We start from the raw sequence: 17,332 nt of genomic DNA on the forward strand, positions 1-17,332 counted from the left end.
TTTACCCTTCTTAAAATTCTGAAACCTTTGATTTCATAAATAAATGCTCAGCCAGGCATGGTGGCTCATGCCTGTAATCCCACCACTTTGGGAGGCTGAGGGAGAAGGATTACTTGAGCCTAAGAGTTTGAGACCAGCCTAGGCAACATAGCAAGACCCTATCACTACAGAAAATTTAAAAATTAGCTGGGCGTGGTGGTGTGTGCCTGTAGTCCCAGCTGCCTTGGAGGCTGAGGTGGGAGGATCACTTGAGCCCAGCAGATGGAGGCTATAGTGAGCTATGATCATGCTACTGCACTCCAGCCTGGGAACAGAGCAAGACCCTGTCTCAAAACAAAAATGTTCAAAATGAATAAAACAATTATATTAAGAGCATAAATGTTCATAAATACATACATACAATCCCGATGAGCACTTTTACATGCACCACGATGTTTAAGATTGATTGTGTATACATTAAAGAATCCCTTAACTCATTTCAAACTGTTAAGTAAACCAACACAGATAATTTGCATTCCTTCTCATTGTCACCTGTCAGTAATTGTAAACATTTATAAATGAGGAGCCAAGAATTTCATGTGATCTCTTTAGGTTTACTTGTTTACCTGAGAGACTGAATGTACCGACAGTGACCAGACTCTATATAGAACCCTGAGCCAACTATCTGCAGTGACCAACCCGGACATTATCTACAGGAACCAGCCCAGGGCACCAGCCTGCTCTCTGTAAGTCAGACTTGTAGAAAGTCTGCTCACTCTATGTAGCAACTGGTTCAGGAAGCCAGGCAACAACGCCAGTAACAATCGGTCCCAAATGCCCAGGATTCCTAAAATAACTGACAGCTTCCCTAAAATTTTTGTCCCTGCATCCAACTGGGGATAAACCCAAGAAAGCTAAACAGACACCCCTACCAGATCACAGCAGATGACCACTTCTAATTATTCCCACCTTCAGGTTCCCCATGACAACAGCTCCAATCAGAGCATACCGAGTCTTCTTTTTCTTCTGCAATAAAGGTTTCCCTCTCCTCTATCTACCTTTGAGTGTCTGCCAAAACACAAGTGATGCTGGCTGACTCCCTTGCTACGGCAAGCTCTGAATAAATAGCTTTTGCTTGTTCTTATTTGGTTGGGCTGTGTTTATTTCTAAAGCTAGCTGGGAGGACAGGGGAAGGCCACAGCCAACTGAGCCTTGGGTAAATGTATCTAAGCATTACATAAAATACCTGTATGTACAAGACCCATTAGAATGTTTATCCAGTCTGCATATAATGGTTGCTGCAGGTACGTGTTCTCAGGCTCTTTTCTGGAATTCTGTTGAGGGATCGTGTGGTCTCATTGATGGCAAATATGGCTGGGGAAAGGGGAGTCATCAAGGAATTTTGAGCTAAAAGGTGTCATGATTTTTACACCGTCCCAGCACCTGTGTGGAGGATGAGGAGTAAGGAAGGGCAGAATGTATCAACCAGGATTTCTCCAAAGGGGTTAAGCAAGAACTCTAGACCAGATTCTGTCTCCATGGAGGCGCTTCCTTGTCCTGAAATGTATTCCATTGCCCCTGCAGAGGCACGCTTTCTTTCCTTCTTTCCTTCTTTCTTTCCTTCTTTTTTTTTTTTTTTTTTTTTTTTTTTTTTTTTTTTTTGAGATGGAGTCTCGCTCTGTAGCCCAGGCTGGAGTACAGTGGTGCAATCTCAGCTCACTACAACCTCCGCCTCCCGAGTTCTAGCTATTCTCTTGCCTCAGCCTCCTGAGTAGCTGGGATTACAGGTGTCTGCCACTACGCCTGGCTAATTTTTGTATTTTTACTAGAGACAGGGTTTCACCATCTTGGCCAGAGTGGTCTTGAACTCCTGACCTTGTGATCCACCCGCCTCAGCCTCCCAAAGTGCTGGGATTACAGGCATGAGCTGCCACGACCAGCCGGCACGCTTTCTTTACTGAACACAAAGGTTGGCAAGGTTGTCTTCTCAGGCAGAAAGAGGTCCTCGCGTGGCCTCTGAGCAAAGTCTCGGGGAAGTGCGGACCACGGTCATGGTTATTTAAATACCATGAGAGACTTTCATCAGGACGCCAACAGGCAAGTTCACAGCTGAGAAACCCCTCTTAATTGCTGGGCTTGGGAGGCCCATCATTCCTTTGATGGGCCTGTGGCTTGCTCTTTTGACCTCCAACATCTGGATTTGCTGGGGCTGTGGAAATGATTCCCAGTCCAGGTGACAGAAATGTCAGGAACAAGACTCTGACCCAAACATTTGGCCAGACTTTGTTAATTTCATGAAGAAGGGGAAATGCAAGTTTCACGCTCCTGGAACGGCTGCAAGCAAGACCCTCTGAAAACCCTATTCTTCAAATAAGTTAGTTAGACACCGTGAGTTTGAATCTAAGCTCCAGCTCCTAGTAACGGTGGGACCCTAACTGAGCAAGTGGCTTAGTTAGCCTCTCCACCCCTGGATTTTCTTATTTGTGAAAAGGACATAATATGAGTTCCTGCCTCTCAGGGTTGCTGTGAAATGCTGCATTTAAAGGGTTTGGCAGTGTGCCTGACCCATAGCAAACTCTGGCGATTATAACGCATGTTTCTTGAATGCTGGGTGACACGTCTATAGTTTCCTACAGTCAAGGTCAATGATTCTCAGATACTAGCCATGTACGGCATGGCTTTACAACCTTTTATTATTATTACCTCCCTGATGCGTCTTTCAAACTTTTTTTCCTAATCGTCACCCCACACACACCCTTGAAATAATAGCACAGGTGCACTGTGTATCTGTTTCTGTACTGTGACCCTTTGCAGGGCCACAAACCATTGTATTATCCAACACCTTTTCACCCCCCAAGAGCCAATTATCTGAACAAAGATGAAATCTTACATGCATTTTTTTGTCTTTTTCTTGCCCATAGAGAAGTGAGCTAAAAAATGCCGTGTATGTATGTATACAAAAAAAAATACACCCACATATGGAAAATGCTTTGTTTTACTTTAACTGATGGGAATGACCATGTGAAATATTTCAATTTTATACAGTTGGTGGAGGAGCTTGTGTTCAAAAGAAATAAAGCATCTTCCAATTCAACAAAGAGAGAGAGAGAGATCCAGTTGTTGCCTGCATTAAGAATGCATGATCCAGCTGGGCGCGGCGGCTCACACCTGCAATCCCAGCACTTTGGGAGGTGGACGCCGGCGGATCACGAGGTCAGGAGATAGAGACCATCCTGGCTAACATGGTGAAACCCCATCTCTACTAAAAGTACAAAAAATTAGCCTGGCATGGTGGCGGGCACCTGTAGTCCCAGCTACTTGGGAGGCTGAGGCAGGAGAATGGTGTGAACCCAGGAGGCGGAGCTTGCAGGGAGCTGAGATCGTGCCACTGCACTCCAGCCTGGGCAACAGTGCAAGACTCTATCTCAAAAAAAAAAAAGAATGCATGATCTCAGGTCAAGGGTGGTGGCTCACACCTGTAATCCCAGCATTTTGGGAAGCCAAGGTGGGTGGATCACCTGAGGTCAGGAGTTCGAGACCAGCCTGGCCAACATGGCAAAGCCCCATCTCACTAAAAATACAAAAATTAGCCCGAAGTGGCGGTTGGTACCTGTAGTCCTAGCTACTAGGGAGGCTGAGGCAGGAGAATCACTTGAACCCAGAGGCAGAGGTTGCAGTGAGCCATGATCGAGCCACTTCACTCAAGCCTGGGCAACAAGAGCAAAACTCCGTCTCAAAAAAAAAAAAAAAAAAAAAAGAATGCATGATCTCAAAGTGAGATTTGTGTGAACTGAGAAAAATAAGAAAGTTCACATGCATTCTGCTTAAAATTCAACCTTGTATTCCAAGATATCATATTTTCCTTCGTGTGTGTGTGTACATGTGTGAGAGACAGTTGTAACAGGAAACGGTAGTGACTGTCTTTTAGTATGTGGGGTTCCGTGTCTGTGTGCTCAGGTGGCGGCTGAATTGATGGACTTACTTGCCGTGATGAAAAGTACGTAACAGAACTTCTACCTGTATTAGTCAGGGTTCTCTAGAGGGCAGAACTAATAGAATAGATGAATATATAAAAGGGAATTTATTCAGGAGAATCGGCTTACATGATCACAAGGTGAAGTCCCACCACAGTCCGTCTGCAAGCTGAGGAGTAAGGAAGCCAGTAGCGGCTCAGTTGGAGTCCCAAAACCTCAAAACCAGTGAAGCCAACTGTGCAGCCTTCAGTCTGTGGCCAAAGGCCCAAGAGCCCCTGGCAAACCACTGGTGTAAGCCCAAGAGTCCAAAAGCTAAAGAACTTGGAATCTGATGTTCCAGGGCAGGAAGCATCTAGCACGGGAGAAAGATGAAGGCCAGAAGACTCAGCAAGTCAGCTTCTTCCACCATCTTCTGCCTGCTTTTTCTAACCTTGCTGGCAGCCAATGGGATGGTGCCTACCCATGTTGTGGGTGGGTCTTCCTCTCCCAGTTCACTGACTCAAATGATAACCTCTTCTGGCAAGAGCCAGAAATACCCAGATACACCCAGAAACGCTACTTTGCATCCTTCAAGCCAATCAAGTTGACACTTAATAATAACCATCACAGTATTCCAGAATTTTGTTTGTGTTCTCTGGAATCTCTAATCTGGTCCCTCCCGGCTACAATCCCAGCACTTTGGGAGGCCAAGGTGGGCAGACCACAAAGTCAGGAGTTTGAGAGCACCCTGACCAACATGGTGAAACCCCGTCTCTACTAAAAATACAAAATTAGCCAGGCGTAGTAGTGCATGCCTGTAAACCCAGCTACTTGGGAGGATGAGGCAGAAGAATCACTTGAACCCTGGAGGTGGAGGTCGCAGTGAGCCGAGATCGCACCATTGCACTCCAGCCTGGGCAACAAGAGCGAAACTTCGTCTGAAAAAAAAAACAAACAACAACAAAATAAAAACTGGTCCCTCCTAACACTCCAGCTTTTGGGGCTCTGAAGGTCCACCTCCTGCCCACTCCCATATCGACACATGCTTGTGGCTGCTAGAGCAATTCATCCCCTTCCTCAACCTGTGGTCCTCCCTGAACCCATAGGATAGAACATCCACTGCTCTCCTCCTGAGAGAACCACAGTAGAAGAAAAGTGAGCAAAACATTACTGGGCACAGCTATTCTGCACCTCACCTTGTACTTGATTTGCAGAACTACAAAGATGAATGATACATGGTTCTGACACTAAAGGAGTTCAAAGTCTAGCAAAGGTGACAGAGGTCTCCCACCATCCTGTTTGTTCACTCTTTCTTGTTCTACTGAGCTATGGGTCTCCTAGGAAACATGCTCTGGTCTCTAGCACTGGAGGATTTTTTTCTCCAAAGAAAGGATCCCCTAGAATTCTGGTTTTTACCAGAACCAAGAACCAGGAACAAGACTCTGGCCAAAATATTTGGCCAGACTTTGTTAATTTCATGAGACAGGGGAAATGCAAGTTTCACGCTCGTGGAATGGCTGCAAGCAAGACCCTCTGAAAAGCCTGTTCTTCAAATAAGTTCGTCAGACACCATGTGTTTGAATCCAAGCTCCAGCCCCTAGTAACGGTGGGACCCTGACTGAGCAAGTGGCTTAGCCTACACTGTGTAGCCTTCTCTACACTGTTATACTTAAAAATAATATTAAAGGTAAAAAAACAAAGATGAATATGTCAAGGCCAAATTAGGTGAGCACTGCATAAGAAGAGAATTCCACAAAGAAACAGTTGGCCCCAAACTCAACTTCCTGGTGGCCAAAGCAAAGAGAGAAAGTCCATCAGTGACAACATTCCCAGTATCCTCAGATATGATCATAGTAAAGACTGACCAGAAACATTGACTTTCTGTCTGGGAGGCAGGACAGAAATTTGTCTTTTCAAAACCTTTCAGAGAATAGCACAATCGATGTTACGCGAGCATCTCAAACAATATTCTGAAATAAAATTTAACAGTGTGTTCCTAGGGGTGTTTTACTAAACTTCTCCATTCAAGCTCACGTACCAAATGTAAAACCCATGGTCATAACTGTACAAAACTGAGAACCACCCAAATGTCCTTCACTAGGTTATTGGATACACAAACTGTACTACATCAGAACCATGGAATACTATGCAGCAATGAAAAGGAACAAATGCAACAATGTGGATGGATCTCAAAGGTATCCATCCAATATGCTGAGTGAAGAAAAGCCAGTCTCCAAAGATTCTATATTGTATGATTCCATTTATAGATAACATTCTCAAAATTACAGAGCTCCAGAGGTAGAGGACAGATGAGTGATTGCCAGGGGTCAAGCAAGGACTACAAGGAGAACCAGGCACAGCGGCTCATACCTGTAATCCCAGCACTTTGGGAGGCTGAAGCAAGAGGATCTCTTGAAGCCAGGAATTTGAGACCAGCCTGGGCGACACAGCAAGACTCCATCTCTGCAACAAAAACAATTTAAATATTAGCCGGGCATGGTTGTGTGTGCCTGTAGTCCCAGCTACTAGGGAGGCTAAGGTGGGAGCATCACTTGAACCCACGAGGTTGAGGCTGTAGTGAGCTATGTTCACTCCACTGCACTCCAGCCTGGGCAACAGAGTGAGACTCTATTTCTTTAAAAGAAAAAAAAAAAAGACTACAAAGCATAGTTACATAGAGCTTCTTTGAGGTGATGGAAAAGTTCTGCTTCATGATTGTGCTGTGCACAAATCTATACATGGCAGAAATCTGCACAAAACTGTACACACACACACACACACAAAGATAAGATCTGTAGTTTAGCAGTATTGCAATGTGGATTTCCTAGCTTTGACATTGTACTGCAATTATGTAGGATGTCACCACTGGGGAAAGATAAGTGAAGGGTTCAAGGGACTCTCTGTACTATTTTTGCCACTTCCTGTGAGCCTATAATTATTTCAAAACAAATAGGAAAAAAAAAAAAAGACAATGGCTGTGCTCTAAGGTCCTACCTGCTCCTGAATTCTCTAACTCAGAGACCCTGGCCTTCCGCCCTGAAGGTGAAACCTTGCTGTTCCTACACAAACCCCTCCCCTCCCCTCCCAGCAGCCCTTGATTCTCCGACTTAACAGCTCCCAGGGCCCGCCGAGCTGTGATTCTGAAGTCGTCTTTGATCACTCACTTTAGGTCTCTTACCACTTAAGCTGCCTGTATTTAAACTCTCCCCGAGTGATCTCCATCCTTTTATCCAGGTCCTTTGATGGCTTGATTCTGGTCACTTGCTAATCCAGCTGAGGTTTTTGCTTCCTGCCAGGTTTTTCTTCCGACTTCTCATCCTCCCCTTTGTTGCTCACCCTTTGCTTGGCGAAGAGGCCAGGATGGAGAGGGCAGGAGAGCGCAGGAGTGCTGACCGCAGCTGTTTCATTCCACTGGTCTGAGAAACACTCAGCTGGCCCCGGGGCATCAGCTCAGCGCCCCTGCTTTCCAGACCAACATCAAGACCTGTGATTTAATGGGCATTATCTCATATCACTTTGAAATTGAGGTTCTGAAAAATCTGGCCATGGGAGGTTCCTGTGGGTGTCTATGGCCGGAGAACTCTTTTAGGAGAATGAAAATAGCTGTAGAGTCCAAAGAATCAGGAGATGGAGATTCAAGGACTTGAACTTTTTTTTTTTTTTTTTTTTTTTTTGAGACGGAGTCTTGCTCTGTCACCCAGGCTGGAGTACAGTGGCACTATCTGGGCTCACTGCAATCTCAGCTTTTCAAGTTCATTATCCTCCCACCTTAGCCTCCCAAGTAGCTGGAATTACGGGCCCACACCACTATGGCTGCTAATTTTTTTTGTTTGTTTGTTTTTGAGACAGGGTCTGTCACCAAGGCTGGAGTGCAGTGATGCGATCTCAGCTCACTGCAACCTCTGCCTCCCAGGTTCAAGTGATTCTCATGCCTCAGCCTCCTCAATAGCTGGGATTACAGGCATGCACCACCACACCCAGCTAATTTTTGTGTTTTTTGTAGAGACAGGGTTTCACCATGTTGCCCAGGCTGGTCTTGAACTCCTGAGCTCAAGTGATCCACCCACCTTGGCCTCCCTAACACTGCTTCACTGTAATACTTTCTTTCTCCAGAACAATAAGAGATGTATTTGAAAGGCCTTCCGTTCTTTTTCCCCTTTATTGACTGCCTGGGCCCTGCAAACAGATGAGGTCATGTGATTTAGGAGGAAAAATGGGTAGGGGCGAACACAGTGGCTCAAGCCTGCAATTCCAGCCCTTTGGGAGGCCGAGGCAGGAACATCGCTTGAGACCAGGAGTTCGAGACTGCAGTGATCTATGATTGCACCAAACTCTGTCTCTAATAATAATAATAATAAAAACGAGGCACCATTGCTGACCAGAGAGAGGGTCTCCTTCTTGGCCTCTCATAGCCCCTTCATAACACTTGTCTCCGTTTGGAATCATACATGTGGCACTCGATTGATCCTCCACCCCCAACCATGCTTTCTGTGGGGTGGGCTCTGCTTCTCTTTTGCTCCCCACACACACTGTCTGCTGGTGCATACTAAGTCTTCCAAAAATATTTGCTGAATGTAAGAATGATGGAGTTAATTTAAGCCCAAGGAGTGAGGCCAGGTTCAAAAGGCCTGGAAATGAGTCAAGTAAGAATCCGAAGAGCAGCTGACACTGGCTTAGCACTCACAGATGAGAAGTCCTGTTCTATGCACTTTGCCTGCTGTAACTTATGCAACAACCCTGAGGGTAGGCACTGATGTTAGTGCTGTCTTAAGGATAAGGAAGTTGAGGGATGAGGAGCTTAAGCTGTTTGTCCTTGGTACCACAGCTGGGTATTCGAATGCCCATAGAGCCTGTGCCTTGAGCCCCCATGCTCTGCAGACCCCCAGAAGTAAACGTGGAAATGTGGTCTCATAGATGGCTGGAAGTCAGAAGGTTAGGGAGCCTTCGGTACCAGGACCTGCCCACTCGTGGGGTTTCCCTCCCCTCTCCTCCCAGGTCTCTCCTTCTCAGTAACCTCTGTGGTCTCCTCTGGTTTCGCCCATGTGAGTTGCTGTTTATCATGCACATTTCCTGAGCTCTTCTCTCTTCGCATGTCACGCTGACTCTCTGAGCGCCTCATACATCCCGAAGGTTTGCACTACTGATGCAGAGCAGGTTCTTGGCTTAGCCCAGGAAGGAATTCAAGAGCAAGCTCGTGGTACAAGAAAACAGCTGCACTGAGGATGCGGCAGGCTTGCAGCTCTGTGACTACTCCTACAAGAGCAGGGACACCTCACAGGCAGTGTGGTGAGAGTAGCACTCAGGGCAGTTTTGCAGTCTTTATACCCACTTTTAATGATATGGTAATTAAAGAGCAGCCTTTCAGAATCAGCTAGAAAATGAGCAGTAACTTCCGGGTGGGGGAGGGGGTGTTGCCATGGCAAGGGGCAGTAACTTCCAGGTGTTGTCATGGCAATGGTAAACTGTCGTAGCACTGGTGGATGTGTCTTTCGATGCCTCTTCCCAGCTTCCACGAGTCTTCAATCTGGTCTGGGGTCCAGTTGCACCTGCTCCCTATCTCACCATTGTTTTCATGTCGATGACTCCCCATGCCTCTGACCAGGTAATTCTCAACCAGGACATTCGTGTCCTCCAGGCACACGTGGCAATATCTGGAGATGTTTTTGGTTGTCATAATTGCAAAGAGGGGGTGCAGTGGGCATCTACTGGCTGGAATCCAGGGATTCTGCCAAACTGCCTACAATGCAGAAGGCAGCTCCCAAGAACAAAGAATATCTGGCCTCAAATGTCACTAGTACCAAAGTTGGGAAAGCCTGGTTGACCTAACCCTAAGAAGTATCTCCAACTGCCTCTTGGACGTGTCCCTCTTGGATGTCCCCACAGTGTCTCAAGCGCTGTCTTCCAGAATGAATTTACTATCTACTCCCCTCCTTCAACACTACATGTCGACATGCCTCCTGGCATTTTCCAGCTCTGTGAATCATAATACCGTCCACACTCATATTTCATCTGGGAACCCGGTCTCCTCTTCCTGCATCCATCACTCGCCCAGTCCATCAATTCTACCTTGTAAATGCCAAGTCTGAATTCTTCTCTCCTTCTCGTCAGCTCTGCCCACATTCTCTCATCTACACAAGTATCAGCCTCTCTGCCGGCCTTTGTCCCTGCAGTTATACCAGCCCCCGCTGTTCCAGCCCATCACTCAACTTCTAGACAGAGATCCTTCTAGGGCACAAAAGTATCGCCTCCTCCATAGAACTCCCCACTGGGTTTCCTTTTGGGTTGAAAAGGGGTGAAGACATTCATCCTTTTCATCCTTGGGTGATGAAAATACTCTAGAACTAGACGGTGGCAATGGTTGCATGACATTGTGCATGTACTAAATGCTACTGAGTTGTATGCACTTTAGCTTTTTTTGTTGTTTTGAGATGGAGTTTTGCTCTTGTTGCTCAGGCTGGAGGGCAATGGCATGATTTTGGCTCACTGCAACCTCCACCTCCCAGGTTCAAGCGATTCTCCTGCCCCAGACTCCTAAATAGCTGGGATTACAGGTGCCTGCCACCACACCCAGCTAATTTTTTTAGTAGAGACGGGGTTTCACCATGTTGGCCAGGCTGGTCTCGAACTCCTGAGCTCAGGTGATCCGCCCGCCTCGGCCTCCCAAAGTGCTGGGATTATAGGCGTGAGCCACCATGCCTAACCCGTGTGCACTTTAAAATGATTGAAATGTAAATTTTATGTCATGTGTATTTTATCACAATTTTTTAAAACCCTCCACATTGATCTCAATGCTCCTCCCTGTGGCCTTCCATGATGTGGCCCCTGCTGACCCCTCCAGCCTCTGTTCTTGCTAAGGATGCAAATAAATAGGTGGATTTTGCGGGGGACCAGAGCAAAATCTGAGGTGTCTGAGATCCCATGGTAGAAACGATGAGTCGGTGAGGCTTGAGAAAACAGGCTACACTCGGAGAGGGTAGCGGATTGTACTTTGTAAGGGTGGCTCTAGCAGCTCTCCAATCCCCCACGCCCTTGTTAGAATACGAGCTTGCTACTCCTCCCAGGGAGGTTGAGGTCTATGTTCCCTCCTTGTGAATCAGAACAGGCTGTGACTATGGCAGAAAGGATACCATATGACTTCTGAGACTAGGTCACAAAAGGTAACGCAACTTCCACCTTGCCCATGAGAGCACTAGCCCTGGGCCCAGGAACTGCCATTAAGCCTCCCAACAGCCCTGATACTACCATATTGTCAGGAAGCCCAGTCTAGCCCATGTGGAGAGCCATATGGAAAGGCCCTGAGAAGATGTAAAGAGAGAAGCGCTCAGCCTGCCCCTAGCTGCTCCACTGCCTGCTGTTCCAGCTCCAGCTACTGCATGAGAGAAGCCAAACCACAATTGCCCAGCTGAATCCTTCTGCAATTCCCAACTCTCAAAGACCACAAGTAATATACAAGGGTCACTGGTTTTAGCCACTACATCTTGGGTGATTTGTTAGGCAGCTACAAAGAAATATGTGTGGCCCTTAAGAGCACAGGTGTTGGTCAGCAGCTTGCTCCCTTTTCCAGAACCAACTTACCCAGGGCATGAACTCAGGTAATTACTTCCTGCCTCTGAGCCTCAATTTCCTCACTTTGGGAAAGATAGTAACAGCACCTACCTCACAGATATCGTGGGAAGACTAAAGAAGATAAAGCACCATCATCACTTGGTAATGTGAGCTGTTATTAACACTTTGATCTTTAAAATAATCTCGTGATATCGTGACTTTAGTGACTTCCTAGAGCTGCCCTAACAAACCACCACAAATTAGGTGGCTTAAAACAACAGCAATGTATTCTCTCACAATTCTGAAGGTCCAGAGTTCAAAATCAGCCCAGGCACGGTGGCTCACGCCTGTCATCCAAGCACTTTGGGAGGCTGAGGCAGGTGGATCACCTGAGGTCAGGAGTTCAAGACCAGCCTGATCAACATAGTGAAACCCCGTCTCTACTAAAAATACAGAAATTAGCCGGGTGTGTGGTGCGTGCCTGTAATCCCAGCTACTGGGGAGGCTGAGGCAGGAGAATCACTTGAACCTGAGAAGCAGAGGTTGCAGTGAGCACACGCCACTTCACTCCAGCCTGGGCAACAGAGACTCTGTCTCAAAAAGAAAAAGAAAAAACAAGAAAGTTCAAACTCAAGGTGTCAGGCAGGCCACGCACCCTCTGAGGACTCCAGTGGAGGGTCCTTCCTTGCCTATTCCAGCTCCTGGTGGCTCCAGGTGCTCCTTGGCTTGTGCCAGCATCACTCCAACCCCCGCTTCTGCCTTCACGTGAACTTTTCTCTGTGTATCTCTCCACCCTCACATGGTCTTCTTAAAAAGACACCAGCTTGGCCGGGCGCAGTGGCTCAAGCCTGTAATCCCAGCACTTTGGGAGGCCGAGACGGGCGGATCACGAGGTCAGGAGATCGAGACCATCCTGGCTAACATGGTGAAACCCCGTCTCTACTAAAATACAAAAAACTAGCCGGGCGACCTGGCGGGCGCCTGTAGTCCCAGCTACTCGGGAGGCTGAGGCAGGAGAATGGCGTGAACCCGGGAGGCGGAGCTTGCAGTGAGCTGAGATCCGGCCACTGCACTCCAGCCTGGGCAGCAGAGCGAGACTCCGTCTCAAAAAAAAAAAAAAAGACACCAGCCATTGGATTTAGAGCCCACCCAAATCCATTATAACTTCATCTTAACTATAGCAATTACACCTGTAAAGACCCCTTTTTCTAAGTAAGGTCACATTTACAGGTACTGAAGTTACAATTTCAACATGATGTTTTGGGGGCACATGCTGGAACCCACAACAGTCCCCTCTTCAGGTAGGCAACTACAACACCCGCCCTGAGCATGTCACCCTGCCTCTCAGGGTCCCATTGACAAAAGGTGGAAGATCAGATGCTAATATGATTACACCCAGTTCTTTTTTTTTGGGGGGGGGGATGGAGTTTACTCTGTCACCCAGGCTGGAGAGCAATGGCGTGATCTCAGCTCACTGCAACCTCTGCCTCCCGGGTTCAAGTGATTCTCCTGCCTTAGCCTCCCAAGTAGCTGGGACTACAGGCACGTGCCACCATGCCCAGCTAATTTTTTCTGTATTTTTAGTGGAGACACGGTTTCACCGTGTTAGCCAGGATGGGCTTGATCTCCTGACCTCGTCTCAGCCTCCCAAAGTGCTGGGATCACAGGCATGAGCCACGGCGCCCGGCCTGTTGTTTTTTTTTTTTTTTTTTTTTTTTTTTTTTTTTTTTTTTTGAGATGGAGCTCACTCTGTCACCCGGCTAGAGTGCAGTGGTGTGATCTCGGCTCACTGCAACCTCCGCCTCCCAGGTTCAAGAGATTTTCCTGCCTCAGCCTCCCGGGTAGCTGGGACTACAGGCATGCGCCACCATGCCCAGATGATTTTTGTATTTTCAGTAGAGATGGGGTTTCACCGCGTTGGCCAGGCTCGTCCCTAAGTCCTGACCTCAAGTGACCCGCCCACCTTAGCCTCCCAAAACTCTGAGATTACAGGCGTGAGCCACCGAATCCGGCCTTAATTCCACCCAGTTCTGATACTAGCTGCTTCCATCACACACATCAGGACCAACGTCCCAGGTGTGGAGAAAAACCAATGGCTACCTCAAGCATTACAAGTGAATCCTCGGCCTGCCATGGGCTCCCTGAGCTGCTACTTCTAAGCAAGGACCCAGCAATCCAGTAGATGCAGGAGGGAACAAACTCCACCAAGGAACAAATGTGGAAGGGGATGGGGAGTCAGCTTTTTCAATGCATGAATATTTTATCAGTCATCAAAGCGTTGTTCCTCTTGTGGAGCTCTGAGTACTCTGTTAAAAGAAGCATTTCATTGAGGAAATAGAAATGAATATGGGACAGACGCAGATGTTCTAACAGAAGCCCCATGCCACCCTCACAAGGAGAAGGTGCCTGAGCCCTGCAGTTGCGATGCTGCTGACTTCGTGCTGCTGATGATGGAGGAGCTGCGTGTGCGTGAAGCCCAGGTTTCCATGACACAGAAGCTGCAGCACCAGGACAAGGACTGAGTTCCCTGTGGGGCTCTTTAGACCCCAAGGGTGGGAAGTTGGGAGCCTGGGGTGGCTGAATGGGAGGCAGAAGTGGGCGGCTTAGCTGGGCACTCAGAAGACCTGGCTTTGAGTCTCTGTTCTGCAAACTTCTGGCTAACGATCTTGTTGTGGTTATTGTTGTTTGAGACAGGGTTTCACTCTGTTACCAAGACTGGAGTGCAGTGGTGCCATCACAGCTCACTGCAGCCTCGACCTCCTAGGCTCAGTCCCCCCGCCTCAGCCTCCTGAGCAGCTGGGACTACAGGTGCATGCCACCAAATCCGGCTTTTTTTTTTTTTTTTTTTTTTTTTGTAGAGATGGGGTCTTGCTATGTTGCTTAGGCTGGTCTCAAACTCCCAGGCTCACGCGATCCTCCTGTCCTGCCTGGCCTTCCAAATTGTTGGGACTACAGGTGTGAGCCACCATTCCTGACCTGGCCAATGATCTTGGATGCATCCTTGACCTCCCTGAGTTTCTGTTGGCTTGTCCATTAGTGGGAGCAATGGTGGGCATTCTCTCCTTGGAGGACAGTGGCAAGGGTCACATGAGCCTTGGAACTTGCCCTGGAAACTGTAAAGTGCTCTACCATGTAAACAAAGGTTTGCAAGCCAGGGTGGCCCATCCTCAGCGACTAGGGGCTGTGCACAGAGGAGGCACTTCCTGCAGGCTCCAAAAGGCAGGTTGTTTATTCTGAAGGGAGAAAGGGAGGGAGGCAGCCCGAGATGTCAAAGGGAGATTCTGGGGCCGGAGTTCGAGTCTCATCCCGGTTTCTCTCACTATCAGCCTCTACCAGAGCAAGTCTTCTCCTTCTGTGAACCTCAGGTTCCTGTCTGCCAGTCAGGGCATGAGAACATGCTTGGCAAGTTTCCAGGGCGCCCTCACTATGTCTGGGATCCCCCATCAGTCCCAACGTTCACCTGCAGGAGAAAGGACCAAAGTCAGCATTGGGGACTGAGGCTGGGTGTATTAGTCTGTTCTCACACTGCTGGTAAAGAGGTACCTGAGACTGGGTAAATTATTAAGAAAAAGAGGTTGAGGCCGGGCGTGGTGGCTCAAGCCTGTAATCCCAGCACTTTGGGAGGCTGAGACGGGCGGATCACGTGGTCAGGAGATCAAGACCATCCTGGCTAATACGGTGAAACCCCATCTCTACTAAAAAATACAAAAAAGTAGCTGGGCGAGGTGGCGGGCGCCTGTAGTCCCAGCTACTCGGAAGGCTGAGGCAGGAGAATGGCGTAAACCCGGGGGGGGCGGAGCTTGCAGTGAGCTGAGATCTGGCAACTGCACTCCAGCCTGGGCGACAGAGCGAGACTCCGTCTCAAAAAAAAAAAAAAAAAAGAAAGAAAAAGAGGTTGAATGGACTCACACTCCTACATGGCTGGGAAGGCTTCACGATCATGGCAGAAGTTGAAAGGCACGTCTTATGTCGCCACAGGCGAGAGAGAGAATGAGAGCCAAGCAAAAAGGGAAACTCTTAAAAAACCGTCAGGTTTCATGAGACTTACTCGCTACCATGAGAACAGTATGGGGAAACTGCCCTATGATTCGATGATCTCCCACAGGGTCCCTCCCACGACATGTGGGAATTCTGGGAGCTACAATTCAACATGAGATTTGGGTGGGGACACAGACAAACCATATCACTGGGTTTACACTCTGCCCCTGTCTGTCCAGCCCTAGGGAGATTCCCCTTCCCTTGCCTACAGCACAGGCTTGGGCAACACTTATTGAGCTAATTAATCAAGGTCAAATTAGGAGGAAGAGTTGCTGGTCTCTCAAAAGACTGGACAGCACATTATATTCATTGTACAACACACCCTTCCCTGCTACCTTCTGCCTATCTGCTTTATAGAACTTCTTATCAGGAAGTATACCCCACATTCCACCAGCCATGTTTACTGTGTGTCATACCCGTGCACTCATACACACACACACACAGGCCCTGGAATGTCAGCTGCAAAAGGTAGGTTTTGAGTCACTTTTGTTCACTGTTAAATCCTTGGTGTTTCAAGCAGCACTGGTACATCAGGCATCAAATAAGTCACCGTTGAATGAATGAGTCAATGAACATATGAATGAGCAAGTGAATGAATGAATAACTATATGAACAAGTAAGTGAGCAAGTGATGAGTGAGGGAGTGAATGAGTAAGTGAATAAATGAATGAGTGAATAAATGAATTAGTAATGAGAGAGTGAGTGAATGAATGAGTGAGGGAGGAATTAGTGAGGGAATGAATGAATGAGTGAGGGAATGAGTGAATACTGAATGAGTGAGTGAGTGAATGAGTAAACGAGTGAATGAATGAGTGATGGAATGAGTGAGTGAATGAATGAGTGAATGAGTGAGTGAATGAGTAAATGAGGGAGTGAGAGAAGGAGGGAATGAGTGAGTGAATGAGTGAGGGAGGGAGGGAATGAGTGAGGGAATGAGTGAGGGAGGGAGGGAATGAGTGAGGGAATGAGTGAGTGAATGAGGGAGGGAATAAGTAAATGAGTGAGTGAGTGAGTGAATGAGTGAGTAAATGACTGAGTGAGGGAGGGAGGGAAGGAGGGAATGAGTGAATGAATAAATGAGTGAGTGAATGAGTGAGTGAATGAATAAGGAAATGAAAGAGTGAATGAGTGAGTGAGGGAGTGAATGAGTGAGGGAGGGAGGGATGGAATGAGTGAGTGAATGAGGGAGGGAATGAGTAAATGAGTGAGTGAGTGAATGAATGAGGGAGGGAGGGAGGGAGGGAATGAGTAAATGAGTGAGTGAGTGAATGAATGAGTGAGGGAATGAGTGAGTGAATGAGTGAGTGAGTGAATGAGTAAATGAGTGAGTGAATGAATGAGTGAGGGAATGAGTGAGTGAATGAGTGAGTGAGTGAATGAATGAGTGAGTGAGGGAGTGAATTAGTGAAGAGGTGAATGAGTGAGTAAATGAGTGAGTGATGGAATGGGTGAGTGAATAAGTGAGGGAGTGAAAGAGTGAGGGAGTGAACGAGTGAGTGAATGAGTGACTGAGCGAATAAGTGAGTGAGTGAATGAGTGAGTGAGGGAGAGAATGAGTGAGTGAATGAGTGAGTGAGGGAGTGAGGGAGAGAATGAGTGAGTGAATGAGTGAGGGAGTGAATGAGTGAGGGAGTGAGGGAGTGAATGAGTGAATGAGTAAATGAATGACTGAGTGAATAAGTGAATGAGTGAGTTAGCAAATGGATGGATAATGATGGATGGGTGGATGGATGCGCGGTTGGAAGAGTGAATGGATTAATTGGAAAATGTATGAATAAATGAACAAATAAGTGAGTGAATGAATGAAGCATGGGACA

General features: G+C 47.4%; 1 protein-coding gene across 2 annotated transcripts in view; it reads right to left on the reverse strand.

The window, feature by feature from the left end:
* The window catches only part of TMEM114 (transmembrane protein 114), a 62,448-nt gene that overhangs the window by 19,436 nt on the left and 25,680 nt on the right, over positions 1-17,332 (reverse strand). Inside the window, exon 3 of one of the 2 annotated variants that reach the window (XM_017874433.1) lies at positions 6,303-6,395. The exons of the other annotated variant lie outside the window; for it this stretch is intronic. Coding sequence (XP_017729922.1) covers positions 6,303-6,395 — 93 coding nt within the window. The remainder of the gene's footprint in view (positions 1-6,302; positions 6,396-17,332) is intronic. 2 annotated transcript variants of the gene reach the window in all.

Source organism: Rhinopithecus bieti, unplaced genomic scaffold (genome assembly GCF_001698545.2).
Source record: "Rhinopithecus bieti isolate Rb0 unplaced genomic scaffold, ASM169854v2 scaffold_8226, whole genome shotgun sequence".
Taxonomy (NCBI): Eukaryota; Metazoa; Chordata; class Mammalia; order Primates; family Cercopithecidae; genus Rhinopithecus; species Rhinopithecus bieti.